At 39.2% G+C, this 20511-nt stretch overlaps 1 protein-coding gene across 12 annotated transcripts in view; it reads right to left on the reverse strand.

Moving 5' to 3' along the window:
- Positions 1–20511, reverse strand: part of CES5A (carboxylesterase 5A) — a 279814-nt gene that overhangs the window by 102416 nt on the left and 156887 nt on the right. For all 12 annotated transcript variants that reach the window (XR_011482212.1, XM_070451282.1, XM_070451279.1 and 9 more), the window contains one exon: positions 13886–14016. Coding sequence is in view for 11 of the 12 variants with exons in the window: in XM_070451282.1 (XP_070307383.1) it covers positions 13886–13890 (5 nt within the window). In the remaining variant the exon portion in view is untranslated. The remainder of the gene's footprint in view (positions 1–13885; positions 14017–20511) is intronic.

The following is a 20511-nucleotide window of genomic DNA, read 5'->3' on the forward strand; positions in this document are numbered from 1 at the left end:
AGTCCCTTGAACTGCAAGGAGATCCAACCAGTCCATCCTAAAGGAGATCAGTCCTGGGTGTTCACTGGAAGGACTGATGTTGAAGCTGAAACCCCAATACTTTGGCCACCTGATGTGAAGAGCTGACTCATTTGAAAAGACCCTGATGCTGGGAAAGATTGAGGGCAGGAGGAGAAGGGGATGACAGAGGATGAGATGGTTGGATGGCATCACCGACTCAATGGACATGGGTTTGGGTGGACTCCAGGAGTTGGTGATGGACAGGGAGGCCTGGCAAGCTGCAGTTCATGGGGTCACAAAGAGTTGGACACAACTGAGTGACTGAACTGAACTGAACTGAATTGGAGGCTAATTATTTTACAATATTGTAGTGGTTTTTGCCATACATTGACATGAATCAGCCATGGGTTTACATGTATTCCCCATCCTGAACCCCCCTCCCACCTCCCTCCCCATCCCATCCCTCTGGGTCATCCCAGTGCACCAGCCCTGAACACCCTGTCTCATGCATCGAACCTGGACTGGCGATCTATTCCACACATGATAATATACATGTTTCAATGCTATTCTCTCAGATCATCCCACCCTCACCTTCTCCCAGAGAGTCCAAAAGACTCTTCTATACATCTGTGTCTCTTTGCTGTCTCACATATAGGGCTATCGTTACCATCTTTCTAAATTCCATATATATGTGTTACTATACTGTATTGGTGTTATTCTTTCTGGCTTACTTCACTCTGTATAATAGGCTCCAGTTTCATCCACCTCATTAGAACTGATTCAAATGTATTCTTTTTAATGGCTGAGTAATATTCCTTTGTGTATATGTACCATAGCTTTCTTATCCATTCGTCTGCTGATGGACATCTAGGTTGCTTCCATGTCCTGGCTATTATAAACAGTGCTGTGATGAACATTGGAGTACACGTGTCTCTTTCAATATGGTTTCCTCAGTGTGTATGCCCAGCAGTGGGATTGCTAGGTCATATGGCAGTTCTATTTCCAGCTTTTTAAGGAATCTCCACACTGTTCTCCATAGTGGCTGTACTAGTTTGCAATCCCACCAACAGTGTAAGAGGGTTCCCTTTTCTCCACACCCTCTCCAGCATTTATTGTTTGTAGATTTTTGGATAGCAGCCATTCTGACCAGCATGAGATGGTAACTCATTGTGGTTTTGATTTGCATTTCTCTGATAATGAGTGATGTTGAGCATCTTTTCATGTGTTTGTTAGCCATCTGTATGTCTTTGGAGAAATATCTGTTTAGTTCTTTGGCCCATTTTTTGATTGGGTCATTCATTTTTCTGGAATTGAGCTGCAGGAGTTGCTTGTATATTTTTGAGATTAATTCTTTGTCAGCTGCTTCATTTGCTATTATTTTCTCCCATTCTGAAGGCTGTCTTTTCACTTTGCTTATAGTTTCCTTCAATGTGCAAAAGCTTTTAAGTTTAACTAGGCCCCATTTGTTTATTTTCGCTTTTATTTCCATTACTCTGGGAGGTGGGTCATAGAGGATCCTGCTGTGATTTATGTCAGAGTGTTTTGCCTATGTTTTCCTCTAGGAGTTTTATAGTTTTTGGTCTTAAGTTTAGATCTTTAATCCATTTTGAGTTTATTTTTCTGTATGGTGCTAAAAAGTGTTTCAGTTTTATTCTTTCACAAGTGGTTGACCAGTTTTCCCAGCACCACTTGTTAAAGAGATTGTCTTTTCTCCATTCTTGCCTCCTTTGTCAAAGATAAGGTGTCCATAGGTATGTGGATTTATCTCTGGGCTTTCTATTTTGTTCCATTGATCTATATTTCTGTCTTTGTGCCAGTACCATACTGTCTTCATGACTGTAGCTTTGTAGTATAGCCTTAAACCAGGCAGGTTGATTCCTCCAGTTCCATTCTTCTTTCTCAAGATTGCTTTGGCTATTCGAGGTTTTTTGTATTTCCATACATATTGTGAAATTATTTGTTCTAGTTCTGTGAAAAAATACCGTTGGTCGCTTGATAGGGATTGCATTGAATCTATAGATTGCTTTGGGTAATATACTCATTTTCACTATATTGTTCTTCCAATCCATGAACATGGTATATTTCTCCATCTATTTGTGTCCTCTTTGATTTCTTTCATCAGTGTTTTTTAGTTTTCTATATGGAGGTCTTTTGTTTCTTTAGGTAGATATACTCCTAAGTATTTTATTCTTTTCATTGCAATGGTGAATGGAATTGTTTCCTTAACTTCTCTTTCTGTTTTCTCATTGTTAGTGTATAGAATGCAAGGGATTTCTCTGTGTTAATTTTATATCCTGCAACTTTACTATATTCATTGATTGGCTCTAGTAATTTTCTGGTAGAGTCTTTAGGATTTTCTATGTAGAGGATCATGTCATCTGCAAACCGTGAGAGTTTTACTTCTTCTTCTCCAATATGGATTCCTTTTATTTCTTTTTCTGCTCTGATTGCTGTGACCAAAACTTCCAAAACTATGTTGAATAGTAGTGGTGAGAGTGGGCACCCTTGCCTTGTTCCTGACTTTAGGGGAAATGCTCTCAATTTTTCCCCATTGAGGATAATGTTTGCTGTGGGTTTGCCACATATAGTTTTATTATGTTGAGGTATGTTCCTTCTATTCCTGCTTTCTGGAGAGTTTTTTTTTTTTTATTATCATAAATGGATGTTGAATTTTGTCAAAGGCTTTCTCTGCATCTATTGAGATAATCATATGGTTTTTATCTTTCAATTTGTTAATGTGGTGTACTACATTGATTGATTTGTGGATATTAAAGAATCCTTGCATTCCTGGGATGAAGCCCACTTGGTCATGATGCATGATCTTTTTAATATGTTGTTGGATTCTGTTTGCTAGAATTTTGTTAAGGATTTTTACATCTGTTTTCATCAGTGATATTGGCCTGTAGTTTTCTTTTTTTGTGTCATCTTTGTCTGGTTTTGGAATTAGGGTGATGGTGGCCTCATAGAATGAGTTTGGAAGTTTGCCTTCTTCTGCAATTTTCTGGAAGAGTTTGAGTAAGATAGGTGTTAGCTCTTCTCTAAATTTTTGGTAGAATTCAGCTGTGAAGCTGTCTTGTCCTGGGCTTTTGTTTGCTGGAAGATTTCTGATTACAGTTTTTATTTCCATGCTTGTGATGGGTCTGTTAAGATTTTCTATTTCTTCCTGGTTCAGTTTTGGAAAGTTATACTTTTCTAAGAATTTGTCCATTTCTTCCAGGCTGTCCATTTTATTGGCATATAGTTGCTGATAGTAGTCTCTTATGATCCTTTGTATTTCTGTGTTGTCTATTATGATTTCTCCATTTTCATTTCTAATTTTATTGATTTGATTCTTCTCTCTTTGTTTCTTGATGAGTCTGGCTAATGGCTTGTCAATTTTATTTATCTTCTCAAAGAACCAGCTTTTAGCTTTGTTGATTTTTGCTATGGTCTCTTTTGTTTCTTTTTCATTTATTTCTGCCCTAGTTTTTAAGATTTCTTACCTTCTACTAAGCCTGGGGTTTTTCATTTCTTTCTTTTCTAGTTGCTTTAGGTGTAGAGTTAAGTTATTTATTTGACTTTTTTCTTATTTCTTGAGGTAAGCCTGTATTGCTATGAGCCTTCCTCTTAGCACTGCTTTTACGGTGTCCCATAGATTTTGGGTTGTTGTGTTTTCATTTTCATTCATTTCTATGCATATTTTGATTTCTTTTTTTATTTCTTCTATGATTTATTGGTTATTCAGAAGCGTGTGTTTAGCCTCCATATGTTGGAATTTTTAATAGTTTTTTTTTTCCTGTAATTGACATGTAATCTTACTGCATTGTGATCAGAAAAGATGACTGGAATGATTTCAATGTTTTTGAATTTACCAAGGCTAGATTTATGGCCCAGGATGTGATCTATCCTGGAGAAGGTTCCATGTGCACTCGAGAAAAAGGTGAAATTCATTGTTTTGGGGTGAAATGTCCTATAGATATCAATTAGGTCTAACTGCTCCATTGTGTTATTTAAAGTTTGTGTTTCCTTGTTAATTTTCTGTTTAGTTGATCTATCCATAGGTGTGAGTGGGGTATTAAAGTCTCTCACTATTATTGTGTTATTGTTAATTTCACCTTTCATACTTGTTAGCATTTGCCTTACATATTGCGGTGCTCCTATCTTGGGTGCATATATAATTGTTATATCTTCTTCTTGGATTGATCCTTTGAGCATTATGTAGTGTCCTTCTTTGTCTCTTTTCACAGCCTTTATTTTAAAGTCATTTTATCTGATATGAGTATTGCTACTCCTGCTTTTTTTTTTGGTCTCCATTTGCATGAAATATCTTTTTCCAGCCCTTCACTTTCAATCTGAATGTGTCCCTTGTTTTGAGGTGGTTCTCTTATAGACAGCATATATAGGCGTCCTGTTTTTCTATCCATTCAGCCAGTCTTTGTCTTTTGGTTGGGGCATTCAATCCATTTACATTTAAGGTAATTATTGGTAAGTATGGTCCCGTTGCCATTTACTTTGTTGTTTTGGGTTCGAGTTTATATAAAAAAAGGTGCATAGTTTGATTCTCCTGCAGTAAACCTCAGTGTCTGGGGGTCATGGAGCAGGGCTACTCTCCTGCTGCTTAGGCCTGAGATTGGCAGAGCAGTGGAAGAAGAGAGAGTGGCTGAAATTAGAACACAAGATGACTTCTCCCTCCCCCTGGTAGCCAATGGAATGCTGTTCCATTGGTTCCATTTGATGACTGAATTGCCTTTTCACTGAGGGATGAACGGATCTTTAAAAGGCAGGTAATGTAAGCTAATGGTTTCAAGAAAGTGTAGCCTATCAAAGGGACCATAAAAGAAAGTGGGGTTAATGGTTATGCTGTTAAGAATCTAGGAAGCAGCTCTCTATTTAATACTAAGAAAACCTCCCAGTTGCCTACTGCTGCCCGCTCCTGTTGTCTCTCTCAACAACCTAATAAACTGGCAGAAATCAGTCACCCCCACTTCACAAATGGGGATGTGGATCTTTGGAAATCTAATATGAACTAGCAGGAAATGGCTCCTTAAGAGTATCCACACAGTCCCTTTGGTTTACAGATGAGGAAAATGAGATCAGAAATGGTCACACACTGAGCCAAGGTTACACAGTTGGTAAGATGCCCAACTGGAATTCAAATTTGTCTGACTCCGAGTCCAGGGCTCTTTACATGACATTGTGTGATGATGTGGTTTGTGGTTTGCTCAGGTTCCCACAGTTAGCGGGTATTACAATGAAGACTTCAACCAGGTCTTCCAGTATCTGGTCCAGCCTCTTTCCCACTGTTGTCCCTTGGGGTCTCAGAAGGAATTTGCACCCAGTCATTAGCTCAGTCTCCTTTTTTGCTTCAACCCTCATAGATGATTACTCCAGGACTTTTTTTTCCAGGATCTGGGACTCCGTGGGTCCAGGCAGGATGGGAGGCCCCATGCCTAACCACTTGTTGGAAGGATAAGTCCTGATCTTTACAACACAACCAGGCTATGTTCTCAAACTGGGCCAGAACATTTGTTATTTCACATCAACTCTGAACACTCAATAGAAGAGAAAAAGTGGGACACTTTGGAACTGGCTTTCTTCTGTGCCAACAAAGTGCCATTATTTTAACTTCATTTGTGTGGTACAAATGAGAAGGAGATAAGTGTCGTGTTCCAGCCAGAGTCTATTAGTGGGTATGGACTGCAACATGGAAAGATTGTGCAATCTGCCTGGGTAAGGAACAGGGAAGAGCTGTACCCAAGGATCTCAGCTCTTAAATTCCTGCTGCCTGGGATTTCTGAACTGTGAAGGAAGATAAAAATGCATGTGGTATTTTACACACCTACAGCCAGTGCCTTTATAGTTTTTTAATTACATACAAATTCTGATTAGGTAACTTTGGGCATGTCTCTCAATCTCTTTGGGACTTAATTTTTACATCTGTAAAATTGAGACAATATCTGACCTCCCTGCTACTCTATGTATTTTGGTGTTAAAATTAAATAAGAAAATGAATAGAAAATTGCAATTGTTCCACAAATGTTATTGATTATATATTATGTATTGTATATACACAAAATAATTAGGCACCTAAGTAATCTTGCTTGCTTACATAGTCGCTTCAGTTGTGTTCAACTCTCTGCAACCCTATGGACCATGGGCTTCCAGGCTCCTCTGTCCATGGGATTCTCCAGGCAAGAATACTGGAGTGGGCTACCATTTCCTTCTCCACCTAAGGAACCTAGATTCATGTTATAAGTATGTGTCTGCTGTGCTCAGTTGCTTCACTCAGTTGCTGACTCTTTGTGACCTATGGACTGCAGCCTGCCAGGCTCCTCTGTCCATGGCATTCTCCAAGCAAGAATACTAGAGTAGGTTGCCATGTCCTCCTCCAGGGGATCTTCTCAACCCAGGAATTGAACCCATATCTCCGGCATGCTCCTGCATCGCAGGCAGGTTCTTTACCCACTGAGCCGCCTGGGAAGTCTATAAGTATGTAATTAAACTAAAATATATTGCCTTTTCACCTCCCTGATGTAACTAATCCTGTGAGATTCAATAGGAAAAAGGAAGGAACATTTAAGCCTCCACTCTTTTGCTTTGATTTAACAAATTTTCACTGAAATACAGTGTATCATATAGAAAGCACTTGGTTAATTTTCCAAAGTGAACATATTTAACATCAGCACCCAGATCAACAATTATTATCAACCCCTCCCCTAATACTCCTTTCCACTTACTACCATCTACTCTTCCCCAAAGTTACCATTACTCTGGATGCTAATATTATGGACTAAATTTAACTGTTTGAGCTTTGATAAACAGAATCACACAGTATATACTCTTTGGGGTCTGGCTTCTTTCAACATTAGTAGAATTCATCCAACACATTCTGTATAGCAGTAGCATACTTGTTTTCATTGTCATATAGTATTCCATTATTCAAAAATACCTTTATCCATTCTACTGTTGATAGACATGTGCATTGTTCTCAGTTTGCAGCTAATACAAATAATTGTTCACATGTATATGGATTTTTGTTGAAGATGTAACTGGGAGAGGAATACTAGGTTATAGCGAGGGCTTAGCTTTATCAAATACTGGCAAATGTGCCCCAAACTGATTGTTCTAATTTGTACCCAGACCAGAAGTGTGAGTTCCAGTTATTACACATCCTTACCAGCACTTGATTTTTTTTTAAAACTGAGGTTACATTGGTTTATAACATTATATTTAGACTTCTATAAATACTACAATGTACTCACCGCCAAAAGTTTAGTTTCCATCACTGTACAGTTCATGCCCTTTACCCATTTTGCCCACCTCCCATTTCCATTCTGTTAGCCCCTACTCTGTCCTTTGTATCTATGTTTTTGTTGTTGCTTCCTTGTGTTTGTTCATTTTAGCTTTTTTTAATATTCTACATATGATTAAGTCATATGGTATTTCTCTTTTTCCATCTGACTCATTTCACTTATCATAACACCCTCAAGGTCCATCCATGCTGTTGTAAATGATAAGATTTCACCTTTTTTATGGTCTGATAGTATTATTGAGGCTTTGCATGTTTTTATAAGTGGTAAGGCTAGTCATTTCTCTTATTTGTGAATATTTTTCTTATTATTCTAGTTTGTTTATTTTTTCAAGTGAATTTTGGAACAAGCTTCTTTGATTAAAAACAAAACTCAAAAAACAAAACAAAACTCCATATATCTTATTATGATCATATTATATGTTTAAATTAAATTAGGAAGAACTGAACTTTTTTTCAGAATTGATATTTTATTTGTAACTTTTTCTATCCCTTTCAGTTTTCACTTGATGTTTGTATATTGATACTTCTTTCCTGATTATGTTTTCTAATGATTTAGCTATCTTATTGTTTCAAAGAACTAGACTTGGGGATGTCCCTGGTGGTTCAGTGATTAAGAATCCACCTGTCAATGCAGGGGACACAGGTTTGATTCCTGGTCTGGGTAGATTCCACATGCCATGGGGCAACTAAGCCCGTGCACCACAACTACTGAAGCCTGTGTACCTAGAACCCATGCTCCACAATAAGAGAAGCCATTTCAATGAGAAGCCTGCACATAGCCAACTAGAGAGAAGCCCCTGCTAGCCACTAGAGAAAACCCACGCAAAGACCCAGAGCAGTCAAAAATAAATAAATAAATAAAATTTTTAAAAAGAACAAGATTTGGGATTAATTTATTAGTATTGTTTATCTCTTTTTTAATTTATTAATTTCTATTTTTATCATTAGCACTATTTCTGATAGTTTTCCATTTATTTTTGTATACTTTTTATAACTTTTTGAGCACAGCGCTTAACTCATTTGTTTTTTATTCTCTCTTTTGTTTTTCGACTATGATTTTCCTGTCTACATTGATTTAGCTGTGTATTCATTTCCTAGCGCTGCTGTTAAAAAATACTGTATACTGGGTGGCTTAGACAATAGAAATACATTGCCTCACAGTTCTGTAGGCAAGATGTCAAAGATCAAGTTATTGGTAGGGTTAGTTTCCTCTAAAGCTATAAAACAGAGAAGTTCTATGCCTCTCCCCTGGCTTCTGGTGGTTTGTTGGCAATCTTTGGTGTTCCTTGGCTTGTAGAAGCATCACCCCAATCTCTGGTTTTATCTTCACATAGTGCTCTCCCTGTGTGTGTCTTTGTGAACAAGTTCCCCTTTTCATAAGGACACTAGTCATATTGATTTAGGGCCCACCCTAATGACCTCATTTAAACTTGATTACCTCTGTAAAGACCCCAGTTCCCTAAAAGGTGACATTCTTAGGTACTGGGAGTTAGAACTTCTACATAAGATTAGAGGGTGGGACACCATTCAACCCAGAACAGACTATGTCCACAAATCTGCATAAAGAGTACTTTCATTATTGTTGTTGCCTAAAACAGTCTTCCATTTCTGTTTTTATTTCCTCTTTGAGAGTTTAAGAGAGCTTTTAAAAAATTTCCACATGGAAGGAACTTTCTCCCTTTCTATTTTATCATCAGTGTTTAGTGAATTATATAATTTAATAGTTACAAAATGTTATCCAAACTGCATCTAACTTTGAGAATCTATTGAAGATTTATTTATGGGTCAATATACAATTGGTTTCTATGAAAATTCTCACAGCTTTTGGGGAAAACAAAATGTTTATTCTTTGGTTACATGGTTTAATTAGTTCTATCTCATTAGTTACTTAAATATTCTTATCTTTATTTATTTTTGTCTTCTTGATCTATTCTTACAGAGTGAATTATATTCCTCTTCTACTTATATATGTCTACCTATTTCTTTCATCTCTTGTAACTTCCACTTTATAAATGTGGAAACTATATTATTAATGTTGTCTTAGTCAAACTCTTAAAATCAGAGTAGACTGGTTGTTACCAGGCATTGGGGGAGGGGGAGTGGGGAAAATAGAAAGATCAAAGGTAGAAATTTTTTTGCTGTAAAATGAGTAAGTTCTGGAGTTCTCAGATACAGTATGGTGACTATAGTTAAAATATTATATTGCATACTTGAAATTTGCTAAGACAGTAAATATTAAAAGTTCTCAGCACAAAAAAGTAACTATGTGAGGTGACATGTGTTAAGCAACATTATTGCAATAATCATTTCACATTTTATATATATATATATATATATATATATCATCATGCTGTATACCTTAAAATTATACAACGTCATTTGTCAACTTTATTTCAGTAAAGTTGGAAGAAAATATTGTCTTTATTGAATTATACTCCTTAGATTACAATATATCTTTCTTTTTCATTTAATGATCTTTGTACCAAATGTCACCTTATCTGTCCTGTTGTTGTTCAGTCACTAAGCTGTATCCAACTCTTTGCAGCCCAATGGACTGCAGCACACAGGCTTCCCTGTCCTTCACCATCTCCAGATATTTGCTCAGATTCATGTCCTTTGAGTCAGTGATGTTATCTAACCATCTCATCCTCTGCTGCCCTTTTCTCCTTTTGCCTTTAATCTTTCCAGCATCAGGATCTTTTCCAAAGAGTTGGACCTTCACATCAAATGGCCAAACTATTGGAGCTTCAGCTTCAGCATCAGTCCTTCCAATGAATATTCATTGGAGTTGATCTCCTTTAGAATTGACTGGTTTGATCTCCTTGCTGTCCAAGGGATTCTCAAGCATCTTCTCCAGCACCACAATTCAAAAGAATCAATTCTTCAGCACTCAGTCTTCTTTATGGTCCAACTCTCACATCTGTATATGACTACTGAAAAAACCATAGCTTTGACTGTATGGATATTTGTCAGCAAAGTGATGTCTCTGCTTTTTAATACACTGTCTAGGTTTGTCATAGTTTTCCATCCAAGGAGTAAGCATCTTTTAATTTAATGGCTGCAGTCACCATCTGCAGTGATTTTGGAGCCCCCCAAGAAAATAAAATCTGCCACTGCTTCCACTTTTTCCCTCATCTATGAAGTGATGGGACCAGATGCCATGATCTTAGTTTTTTTAATGTTGAGCTTTAAAGCCAGATTTTTTCACTCTCCTCTTTCATCCCCATCAAGAAACTCTTTAGTTCCTCTTCACTTTCTGCCATTAGAGTGGTATCATCTGCATATCTGAGGTTATTGATATTTCTCCCAGCAACCTTGATTCCAGCTTGTAATTCATCCAGCTCAGCATTTCACATGATGTATTCTGCATATAAGTTAAATAAACAGGGTGACACGTATAGCCTTGTCATACTCCTTTCCCAGTTTTGAACCAGTCAGTTGTTCCATGTCTGGTTTTGAAGTTTTCTTCTTGACTTGCAGACAGGTTTCTCAGGAGACAGGTAAGGTGGTCTGGTATTCCCATCTCTTTAAGAATTTTCCACAATTTGTTGTGATCCACACAGTCAAAAGTTTAAGCATAGTCAATGAAGCAGAAGAAGATGTTTTTCTGGAATTCCCTTGCTTTCTCTATGATCCAATGAGTGTTGGCAATTTGATCTCTGGCTCCTTTGCCTTTTCTAAACCCAGCCTGTATATCTGGAGGTTCTCAGTTCATGTACTGTTGAAGCCTAGCTTGAAGGATTTTGAGCATAACCTTACTAGTATGAGAAATGAGCACAGTTGTACAGCAGTTTGAACATTCTTTGACATTGCCCTTCTTTGGGATTGGAATGAAAACTACCTTTTCCAGTCCTGTGGCCACTGCTGAATTTTCCATATATCTGACATATTGGGTGTAGCACTTTGTTAGTATAATCTTTTAGGATTTGAAATAGCTCAGCTGGAATTTCAGCACCTCCATTAGTCTTGTTTGTAGCGATGTTTCATAAGGCCCACTTGACTTCAGATTCCAGGATGTCAGGCTCTGGGTGAGTGACTACACCATTGTGGTTATCTAGGTCATTAGTATAGCTTTTTTGTGTGGTTCTCCTGTATATTCTTGCCACTTCTTTTTAATCTCTTCTGCTTCTGTTAGGTCCTCACCATTTCTATCCTTCATCATGCCCATGCTTACATGAAATATTCCCTTGATGTCTCCAATCAAGGACAGATCTTGAAGAGATTCTTGAAGAGATCTCTAGTCTTTCCCATTCTATCACTTTCCTCTGCTTCTTTGCACTGTTCACTTGAGAAGGCCTTCTTATCTCTCCTTGCTATTCTCTGGAACTCTGCATTCAGTTGGGTATATCTGTCCTGAACTCCATCTTATCTGATATTGAGATAACTACCTTTGCTTTCTTTGTGTCTATACTTCTCTGGTGCACATTTGTTTTTCTGTGGTTTTGTTTTAGACGTATTTCTTACATATAACATAGGGTTGGGTTTGCTTTGTGATTCATTCTGAAAATCATTTTATCGCAATAAAATTTACTCTAACAACAGGTCAAATATGCTTGGTCTTTATTTTATCATATTAATTTTGCCATGTTGTGATTGAATAGCTCTAGTTTTTAAAAATCTTTCATTATGTAGTCTATAGTTATTTTGTGTCTTGTTACTCTGATATTTAGAAAGATTCGTATTTTTGTTCTAACAGTTGCCTTTACAAGTATCAGTCCAGTTGCCCAGTCATGTCCGAGTCTTTGCGACCTCATGGACTGCAGCACGCCAGGCTTCCCTGTCCATCACCAACTCCTGGAGCTTGCTCAAACTCATGTCCATCAAGTCGGTGATGCCATCCAACCATATCATCCTCTGTGGTCCCCTTCTCCTCCTGCCTTCAATCTTTCCCAGCATCGGGGTCTTTTCCAGTTAGTCAGTTCTTCGCATCATGTGGCCAAAGTATTGGAGTTTCAGCTTCAGCATCAGTCCTTCCAAAGAATATTCAGGACTTATTTCCTTTAGGATGGACTGGTTGGATCTCCTTGCAGTCCAAGGGACGCTCAAGAGTCTTTTCCAACACCACAAGTATAGTATCATTTTAATGCCCTTAGCTCTCTATCCCCTTAGTTAGTTCTTTACCACAAGCAATAATGGAATGATTGTATTTTCTTTCCTTTCCTTGTCATATTTCTTAGTTTTCCTACATAGCTCATAGAAGAGGCCACCAGTGATAATCAATAAACATTGATTAACTGCTACACTTTTCTAAAAACAAAACCGAATAAAACACACACTCAATGTCTAGAAAAAAATCTCCCTTCTCTTTCATCCTCTGCCTGAATATCTTATGTTGGCTTGACTAGAACCAGCTACCAGTCCTGTTTGAAAACATTTTCTCTGGACCTAAAGACAGAAATGTGGACCTTGGAGAATGAGAACTGCTGTATGTAGGAGCACCTGTCACACCCATGTTCTCCTCTTTGATCCAGCTCCTGATTTCTCCATTGCCCAAGCTCTGGGCAATCAGAGCAGCAATAAAACCAGCAATCAGTGGGAGTTACCAGGACTGGATCTCAAAACTGTTCCAGGGACCTGGCCTCATCAAGTACAAAGGTTACAAGATTGAAAGGACTAGAGGTATGAGTCAAGAAATAGAAGTACATTTTAGAGACACAGCTGATTACCAGGATGCGTCCGCAAACAGTAAATGCTGGAGAGGGTGCAGAAGAAAGGGAACCCCTCTACACTGTTGGTGGGAATGTAAATTGGTACAACTACAACCACGATGGAGAACAGTATGGAGGTTCGTTAAAAAACTAAAAATAGAGCTGCAAATATGATCCAACAATCCCACTCTTGGGCATATATCTGGAGAAAACCATAATTTGAAAACATACATGTACCCCAACATTCACAGCAGCACTATTTACAATAGCCAAGATATGGAAGCAACCTAAATGTCTGTTGACAGAGGAATGTATAAAGAATATGTGGTGCACATATACAATGGAGTATTACTCAGTCACAAAAAAGAATAAAATAATGCCATTTGCAGCAACATGGATGGATCTATAAATAAAAGTTACCTTATTAAGTGAAGTAAGTCAAACAGAAAAAGACTAATATCATAAGATATCACTTATATGTCAAATTTTTTAAAAAATGATACAAATGAACTTATTTACAAAACAGAAAAAGACTTATAGACTTTGAAAACAAACTTATGGTTACCAAAGTGGAAAGGGGAGGGATAAACAAGCAGTTTGGGATTAACATAAACATACTACTGTATAGCATAGGAAACTCTACTCAATATTCTGTAATAATCTAAATGAGAAAAGAATTCGAATAAGAGTGGACATATATATACATACACACACTTTGTACAACAAAGTCAATCACTTTGTTGTACACCTGAAACTAGCTCGACACTATGAATCAACTACACTCCAGTATAAAATAAAAATTAAAGAAGAATGAGCCCAAAGGCCAACCTGACCTCTTGCGCCTGCCTTACCTGCCTGTAGAGTGACCACTGGTCCTAATGAACAGCTTTGTTTTGTGCCTGTTGAGCCAAAGGATTTCAGCTTGGATAACAAATTATAGGCTCACCTCATCCCGAAACCCTGTGTGTGATTGACAAAGGTGCCAGGTAGCCTTGGTCTTCGTTTTCATCATAACTGGAAAGCACACGTGATCTGCCATTGACTAGCTGTCTTTCTGGCTAAGTTAAGTGTCCTAATCTGTAAAATAAAGACAAAAAGAGAGTGAGTTTATTGAGCTCAAAAGTCTCTTTTAGTACATCAGAAGTGTAGTTTTACACAGCTTCATCATTTTTTTCATTAAGATCAAATTATTTAGGTCATGGCTATTTTAAGAGTCAGAATCAAAATGGACAAAAAAGCAATCAGTTGTATGATTATATGCAGATAACAAGCACCATTATTACTGCAAGAGGTTTTCTGGCACTTTCCTTTAGAAAAAAAGAAGGAGAATTAAACATTCTATTGATTTTTAGAGTTAGGTTCATAGAAAGGTCTTTTCCACCAACGCAGTGATGTGTACAAGGTATGTGGTGTCCCTGAGGACAGCAGGTCCTGCTTGACAGGAACTAGGATTTGATAGGGATGGTTCATGTGCTCACAAAAATCTCCAGCATAAGAGTTTCAGGCAAAAGCCAATATGTGGGTGGCTCTGAGGGCCTTAATTAAAAGGTCAATCAATTTTTTCCAAGGTAATTTTATAGTGTGCATTAAAAGAATTCATGATCTGTTCTCTCCGTTTGGGTGGAGTTCAAACCTACTGGAGCACATGGTCCTGTGTCTAAGGAACAACAAGTAACAACAGATACTCATTAGACAAAGTTGCATCAACCTGACAGACATTGCAGTCCACCCCCACCTCCAACTTCTTCATTGTAGTCCACCCCCACTTCCAACTTCTTTTAGAAATTATCTTTAAGGGGAAAAGACTCTTGATAAGACTCAGAGCTTTGGACTCTCCTGTTTGGGAAAATTCTTCAAAGTATCTCAGTATACATCCCTTCTCTCAAATGAGTTGGTCATTTGCCTAATTCCTCTCTAGATGCTGCCACCCCTCCAGACCAAGAGTCAGCAAACTTTTTCTGTAAAGGGCCAGGTAGCAAATATTTCAGGTTTAGCAAGCCATATGATCTCTGTAGTAACTGTTCAACTCTGCAGTTAGAGCCATAGATAATACCTAAGTGAATGGGCATGGCTGCGTTTTAATATAATTGTATTTATGAACACTAAACTGGAATTTGAATTTCTTATAATTTTTATGGGTCATGAAATGTTATTGTTTTGATTTTCTTTCAATCATCTGACAATATAACAATTGCTGTTAGCTGGCAGGTTGTACAAAAATGAGTGAACCAAACTAGGCCCATGGGCCATAGCTTGCAAACCTCTCTTCTATATCATGAACAACTTGAGGACAGGGACTCAATCATAATCATCTTACTATCTCCTAGGATTTCACTCAGTATCTGACACTTCCGAGGCATCCAAAACGGTGGAGGAAGAAGTGAGCAATGGAGACCATGAAAAAGACAGCAGATGCATCCATCACACTATAAAATTGATGTGTGAGAGCTAATAGTATCATTTTGGAGTCAGAAAGACCTGGGTTTTACTCGCAGGTCCACCATTTTCTGGTTTGGGCCGAGGCAAGCAAGTGAACATCCGGCTGCATTTTTGTGTGTGTGTGTAAGTAATAGAAAAACAACCAAAGGTGGTTTGAACATAGCAGATATTCACTGTCTCGCTTACCAAGAAGCTTAGACATAGTGGTTCCAAGGCTTGTTCGGTGGCTCAACAATGTCACTGAGGTCACACAGTTTATATTCTGACATCCTGAGCCATTGACTTTTCATCTGTATGTGTGTCACCTATGGTCACAAATGGCTGTCCCAGTTTTAAGCATATTTGCATGTTCAAGCCAGGAATTTGAGGACAGAGGAAGTGCCAGCTCAGTCTCCTTTTATCCTGCTATCAGGAGGCCATTGTCTTATCTAGAACATTCCAAGCAGGTATCATTTACGTTCTCCTTGTGCAGACCTGGGCTGTGTGGCAAAGGAGGCAATCCTTTACTGCGGGAAGCAAGGGAAGATGGAATTGGGGATGGTTTGGGGAGACACTTAACAGTGTCCATCTCACAGTCTGTTGTGAGGACAAATGAGGCGATGTGTGAGCAGCACTGGCACGCGAGTACTCAGTCAACTTCAGCTACCATTATCAGTAGGACTAACAATAGTTTCAAAATCCTAAAATATAATCCCTGCACTGTCAGTATGAAAACTGTAATTTCTCAGATGAAGTTAGAAAGCCTCCATACTCTCATTTCACTGTAATTACATACAGTTAAAATTAATGAATATTGAATTGGAAGAGAGAGAATGTGTATGTATGTATTGGGTTATCCATTTACTTTATACTATTCTATATGTACATGGAGCTATATATACACATATATATGCATTAAAATTAAATGACAAAAACCTGGTGATGCCAGGTATGCTCCACATCCTGCTTGTTAAATTAGATAACTCAGTCACTTTCCCCAGGCTTAAAATCTGAGTCATCCTTCCCTCTCTTTCTGCCTTCCCTGGCCAGTCAATAAGCCCTATAGATTTTTCACTACAATATGTCTCATATTTGTTCTCTATTTTCCAGAACCCAAGCACAACCTTTATCGCCTCTTGTCCAGATGACTGCAATAGACTCCTAAGTATTCTTCTGTCCCTAGTTGCTCTGTCTGCTACCAAACCAATCCATTCCCTCCTTCTTCCCAGAGTTATCTTCTGGAAGCAAAGCTCTGACCATGCCATTTTCTTGCTCAAAAACTTTCAATGGTTTACCAATGCCTTCAAATTTCAAACTCCTCATGTTATTCAAGGTGTTCCTGACCTGTCCCCAACCTCCTTTTCTTGTCCTCTCTTCTCCTCACTCACACGCACAGTACAGCTCACTTAGGACTTGCCTTCTGTTCTTCGAAACACCCCTCCCCCATCCCCATGCATCATTGCTCACACTGCTCCCTCTCTGCTTTTCCAGATATAGGAATGATGGGTAGTTTCCATTTTAAGTTACAATGAAACTCTGCTTGTGGGTGACTACAAGAAGTTTGGAATTTTATGGACTATAATTTGTGTAAAACTGTCTGATTAACTCAATAAACAGTAAATAATTGCCTCTGATGTTTTTCTAGTCCAGGGATAGTTAAATGTGCTGATGATCTACAACTTAAAACTGAAATGCCCTATCCATCAAATGAGTTGGGAAGGAGACACCTGATTCAGCCCAGCAGACTCAGCATCTGGACATTGCCGGGACCCGGTTGGAGCTCAGCTTGGTTCTCTTTATAGAGATGTCAGAAGGCTTTTGTATGGCAGAGGGTTGGAGTTTTCTGTGCTGGTCCAGCTGGTGTAGTAGTGGTAGAGTGGTAAAGGATCCTCCTGCCAATGCAGGAGATATGAGACGTGGGTTCAATCCCTGGGTTGGAAAGATCCCCTGGAGAAGCAAATGGCAACAAGCTCCGGTATTCTTGCCTGGAGAATCCCCATGGACAGAGGAGCCTGGTGGGCTACAGTCGATGGGGTTGCAGAGTTGGCAATGACCCAGTGACTAAGCAAGTGCACACACACACACAAATCAGGAAGGGAGCCACTGCATTTGGTGCCAGGTGCTGTGACAAATGTGCCATTCTGTTGTCTAGTTAACTCTCCCAACAGCTCTGTGAGGTAGGCATTCTCATTATCTCTGTTCTCTAGCAGAGATGAAAGATTCAAAGATGAGTAAATTCTTAAGGTCACAATGTTAGAGTGTAAAACCAAGTCTGTCTGACTCCAGCATTTTCTGTTGCTATCCAAGATTACACAGCAGGTAAGTGACTAAATTTGGATCAGCTTCCATCAAGGATGCCACAGAATGCATTTGTACAGGGGACAAGAAGCTGGGCCAGATGAAAGCGGGAAATCTCTCCCAGTGAGGGATTCTAAGAGTCCAAGCTCATGGGATGGGCCATCAGAAGAGGGCCCCTCCTCACTTCAGCTGTTGGAGGACTTTTCTTCATTCAGATCTGATATGAAATTCAAGCAGAAGAGCTCAGCCATCATCCTTCACATGACTTCAGTTTCAGCGTATTTACTTTCAGCTCAACCTCACTCCCATATTTCAGCAATTTGCTGTTCAGTCGCTCAGCTGTGTCTGACTCTTTTAAAACTCCATGGACTGTAGCACATGCCAGGCTTCCCTGTCTTTCACTATCTCTCAGAGTTTGTTCAAACACATGTCTGTTGAGTCAATGATGCCATCCAGCCATCTCACCCTCTATTACCTTCTTCTCTTTCTGCTCTCAATCTTTCCCAGCATCAGGGTCTTTTCCAGTGAGCAACACCACTCCCCATGATGTATTGTTTCATGTTTGTATGATGACATGAAGTTGCTCAGTCGTGTCCGACTCTTTGTGAACAATGGACTGTAGCCTACCAGGCTCCTTCGTACATGGAATTTTCCAGGCAAGAGTACTGGAGTGGGTTGCCACTTCCTTCTCCAATGTCTGTATGACTAATCCTTAAAACCAGATCAGAAAAACTAGACAGCAGTAATCAGTTCTTTTTGTCTTTGTGAGCAAGTGTAACTCCAGCATTTCCTATGTAAAAGACTATCACATAATTTATTAGCTAGAAATTGGCTGAAGTTTGTTTGATCTAGACTAGGTTCAGTTAGACTTGACTCCAGGCCATGAATTAGGTTCAGGTCTGTTTCACATAGTTCTCATTCTTCTGGGGCCAACCTCTGGGGCATGTCTTCCTTATGGCAATGAAAGAAGCACAAAGGAGGGTAAAAACCCAGTCACCCAAGACATTTCAAGCCTCTTCCTGAATCACATCCTCTAATTTCCCAATGACCAAAAAGTTATGTGGGGACTTCCCTGGCGGTCCAGTGGTTAAGAATATGCCCACCAGCACAGGGGACATGGGTTCTATCCCTTGTCTGGGAAGATTCCAAATGCCACAGGGCAACTAAATCTGTGTGCCACAACTACTGAAGCTTGTACACCTGGAGCCCATGCTCTGCAACATGAGAAGCCACTGTAGTGAGAAGCCCGCAATCTGCAACTAGAGAGAAGCCCCTCTTGCCACAACAAGGGAAAACCCATGAGCAGCAAGGGAAACACAGTGCAGCCAAAAAACAAGTGACTAACTAAATAAATAAAAATTTAAAACTTGTCAATGTATATACACACACATACAATATACACATATGTGTGTATATATACACATACATGTATGGGAATGTGTGTCTATACATGCATGGGTGCTTATATGTACATCTGTACCCAAATTGGCACACAGCTGCTGCCGTCACTGCAGCCACAGACCACTCTATCTCAAGCCACACTGACTGCCCAGGAGCTGTGGGCTTCTTCACTCTTACACGTTCTTTTTGTAAACAGATAAAGAAGTCATTCCCAACCTGTGGTTGAATATGAGCCTCTCCTCTAGGCTGTCTCCCTTTACTTGACATCCAAGACCCCAGAATCAGCCCCATGAATATGGCCAGGGAATTGAGTCATGCAGCTTCAGTCTTCAAAGAGAAGAGACAGACTTTGGGGGTTTGATCCACCAGCCAAAAATATAAGACACAAAGGAGGGGGCACATCGTCAGCCATGATTCAGCAGCTGAACCCCTCAGCCCTTGGGTTATCTGTTTTAACTACTGTTTACAATCTGTTGTATCTCTCTGTTGTTTTGAGGGAAGGGTTTGGGTCTCAGTCAATCTCTCCCTCTTTCCCTCAACTTTTCTATGACTATTTCCCTGAGTGCAAAATGCCTACTCCCTTACATGGCTTCAATTCTTCATCTTCTTTTTCATTTCCTCCCACTTCTTCCTGTCTCTGCTTCTTTGTAATGGTAGCTACAAATACTTGTGGGAAGTGTCTTAATTATTTAACACATTTGTAGTCAATTTCCCAGACTTGATGAGCGTGCCACCCTGGATTCCTAAGAGCTCTCCAAGAAGCCAGGCCTCTCACCTTCCCCACAAGCCCTGGTCCTCGGGGGTTTAATATTTAATGGTTCCCTCATCACCTAGCCCCATAATTCACCAATCTGATTTATCATACTTGGCTGAGGGCCTAGAACCTACATTCAGAACAGATTTCAGCTGTATACTTTGAAATTAAATGGCACATCTCTAATTCGGGGCTTCTTAGTTCATGTGTATGTGTGCATGCTAAGTCGCTTCAATCATGTCCAACTGTTTACAACCCTATGGACTGTAGCTTGCCAGGTTCCTCCGTCCATGGGATTCCCCAGGTAAGAATACTGGAGTGGGTTGCCATGCCCTCCTCCAAGGGATATTTCCAACCCAGAGATCAAGCCCTCATCTCTTATGTCTCCTGCTTTGGCAGGCAGGTTCTTTACCATTTGCACAACCTGGGAAGCCCCCCTTAGTTCATGCATGGCACCAGAAATCCAAACATCTCCTCTCCTACTTGCTTTTGTGTGTGTGTTGGTATATTCCTAACAAAAGTTTAAATTCCTAAAAACTTAATTTAATTATTCTAAAAAATCTTGACTTTAGACAACTTCTGTAGCTAGTAGATTAAGCCAATAAAAATTTATTGTATACTTACTATGTGTAAGATGTTGGTCTGGAGCAGGTTGGGGCAAATTATAGCCCACGGGCTTTTGTAAATCAAGTTTTGTTGGA

Source organism: Odocoileus virginianus, chromosome 20 (genome assembly GCF_023699985.2).
Source record: "Odocoileus virginianus isolate 20LAN1187 ecotype Illinois chromosome 20, Ovbor_1.2, whole genome shotgun sequence".
Taxonomy (NCBI): Eukaryota; Metazoa; Chordata; class Mammalia; order Artiodactyla; family Cervidae; genus Odocoileus; species Odocoileus virginianus.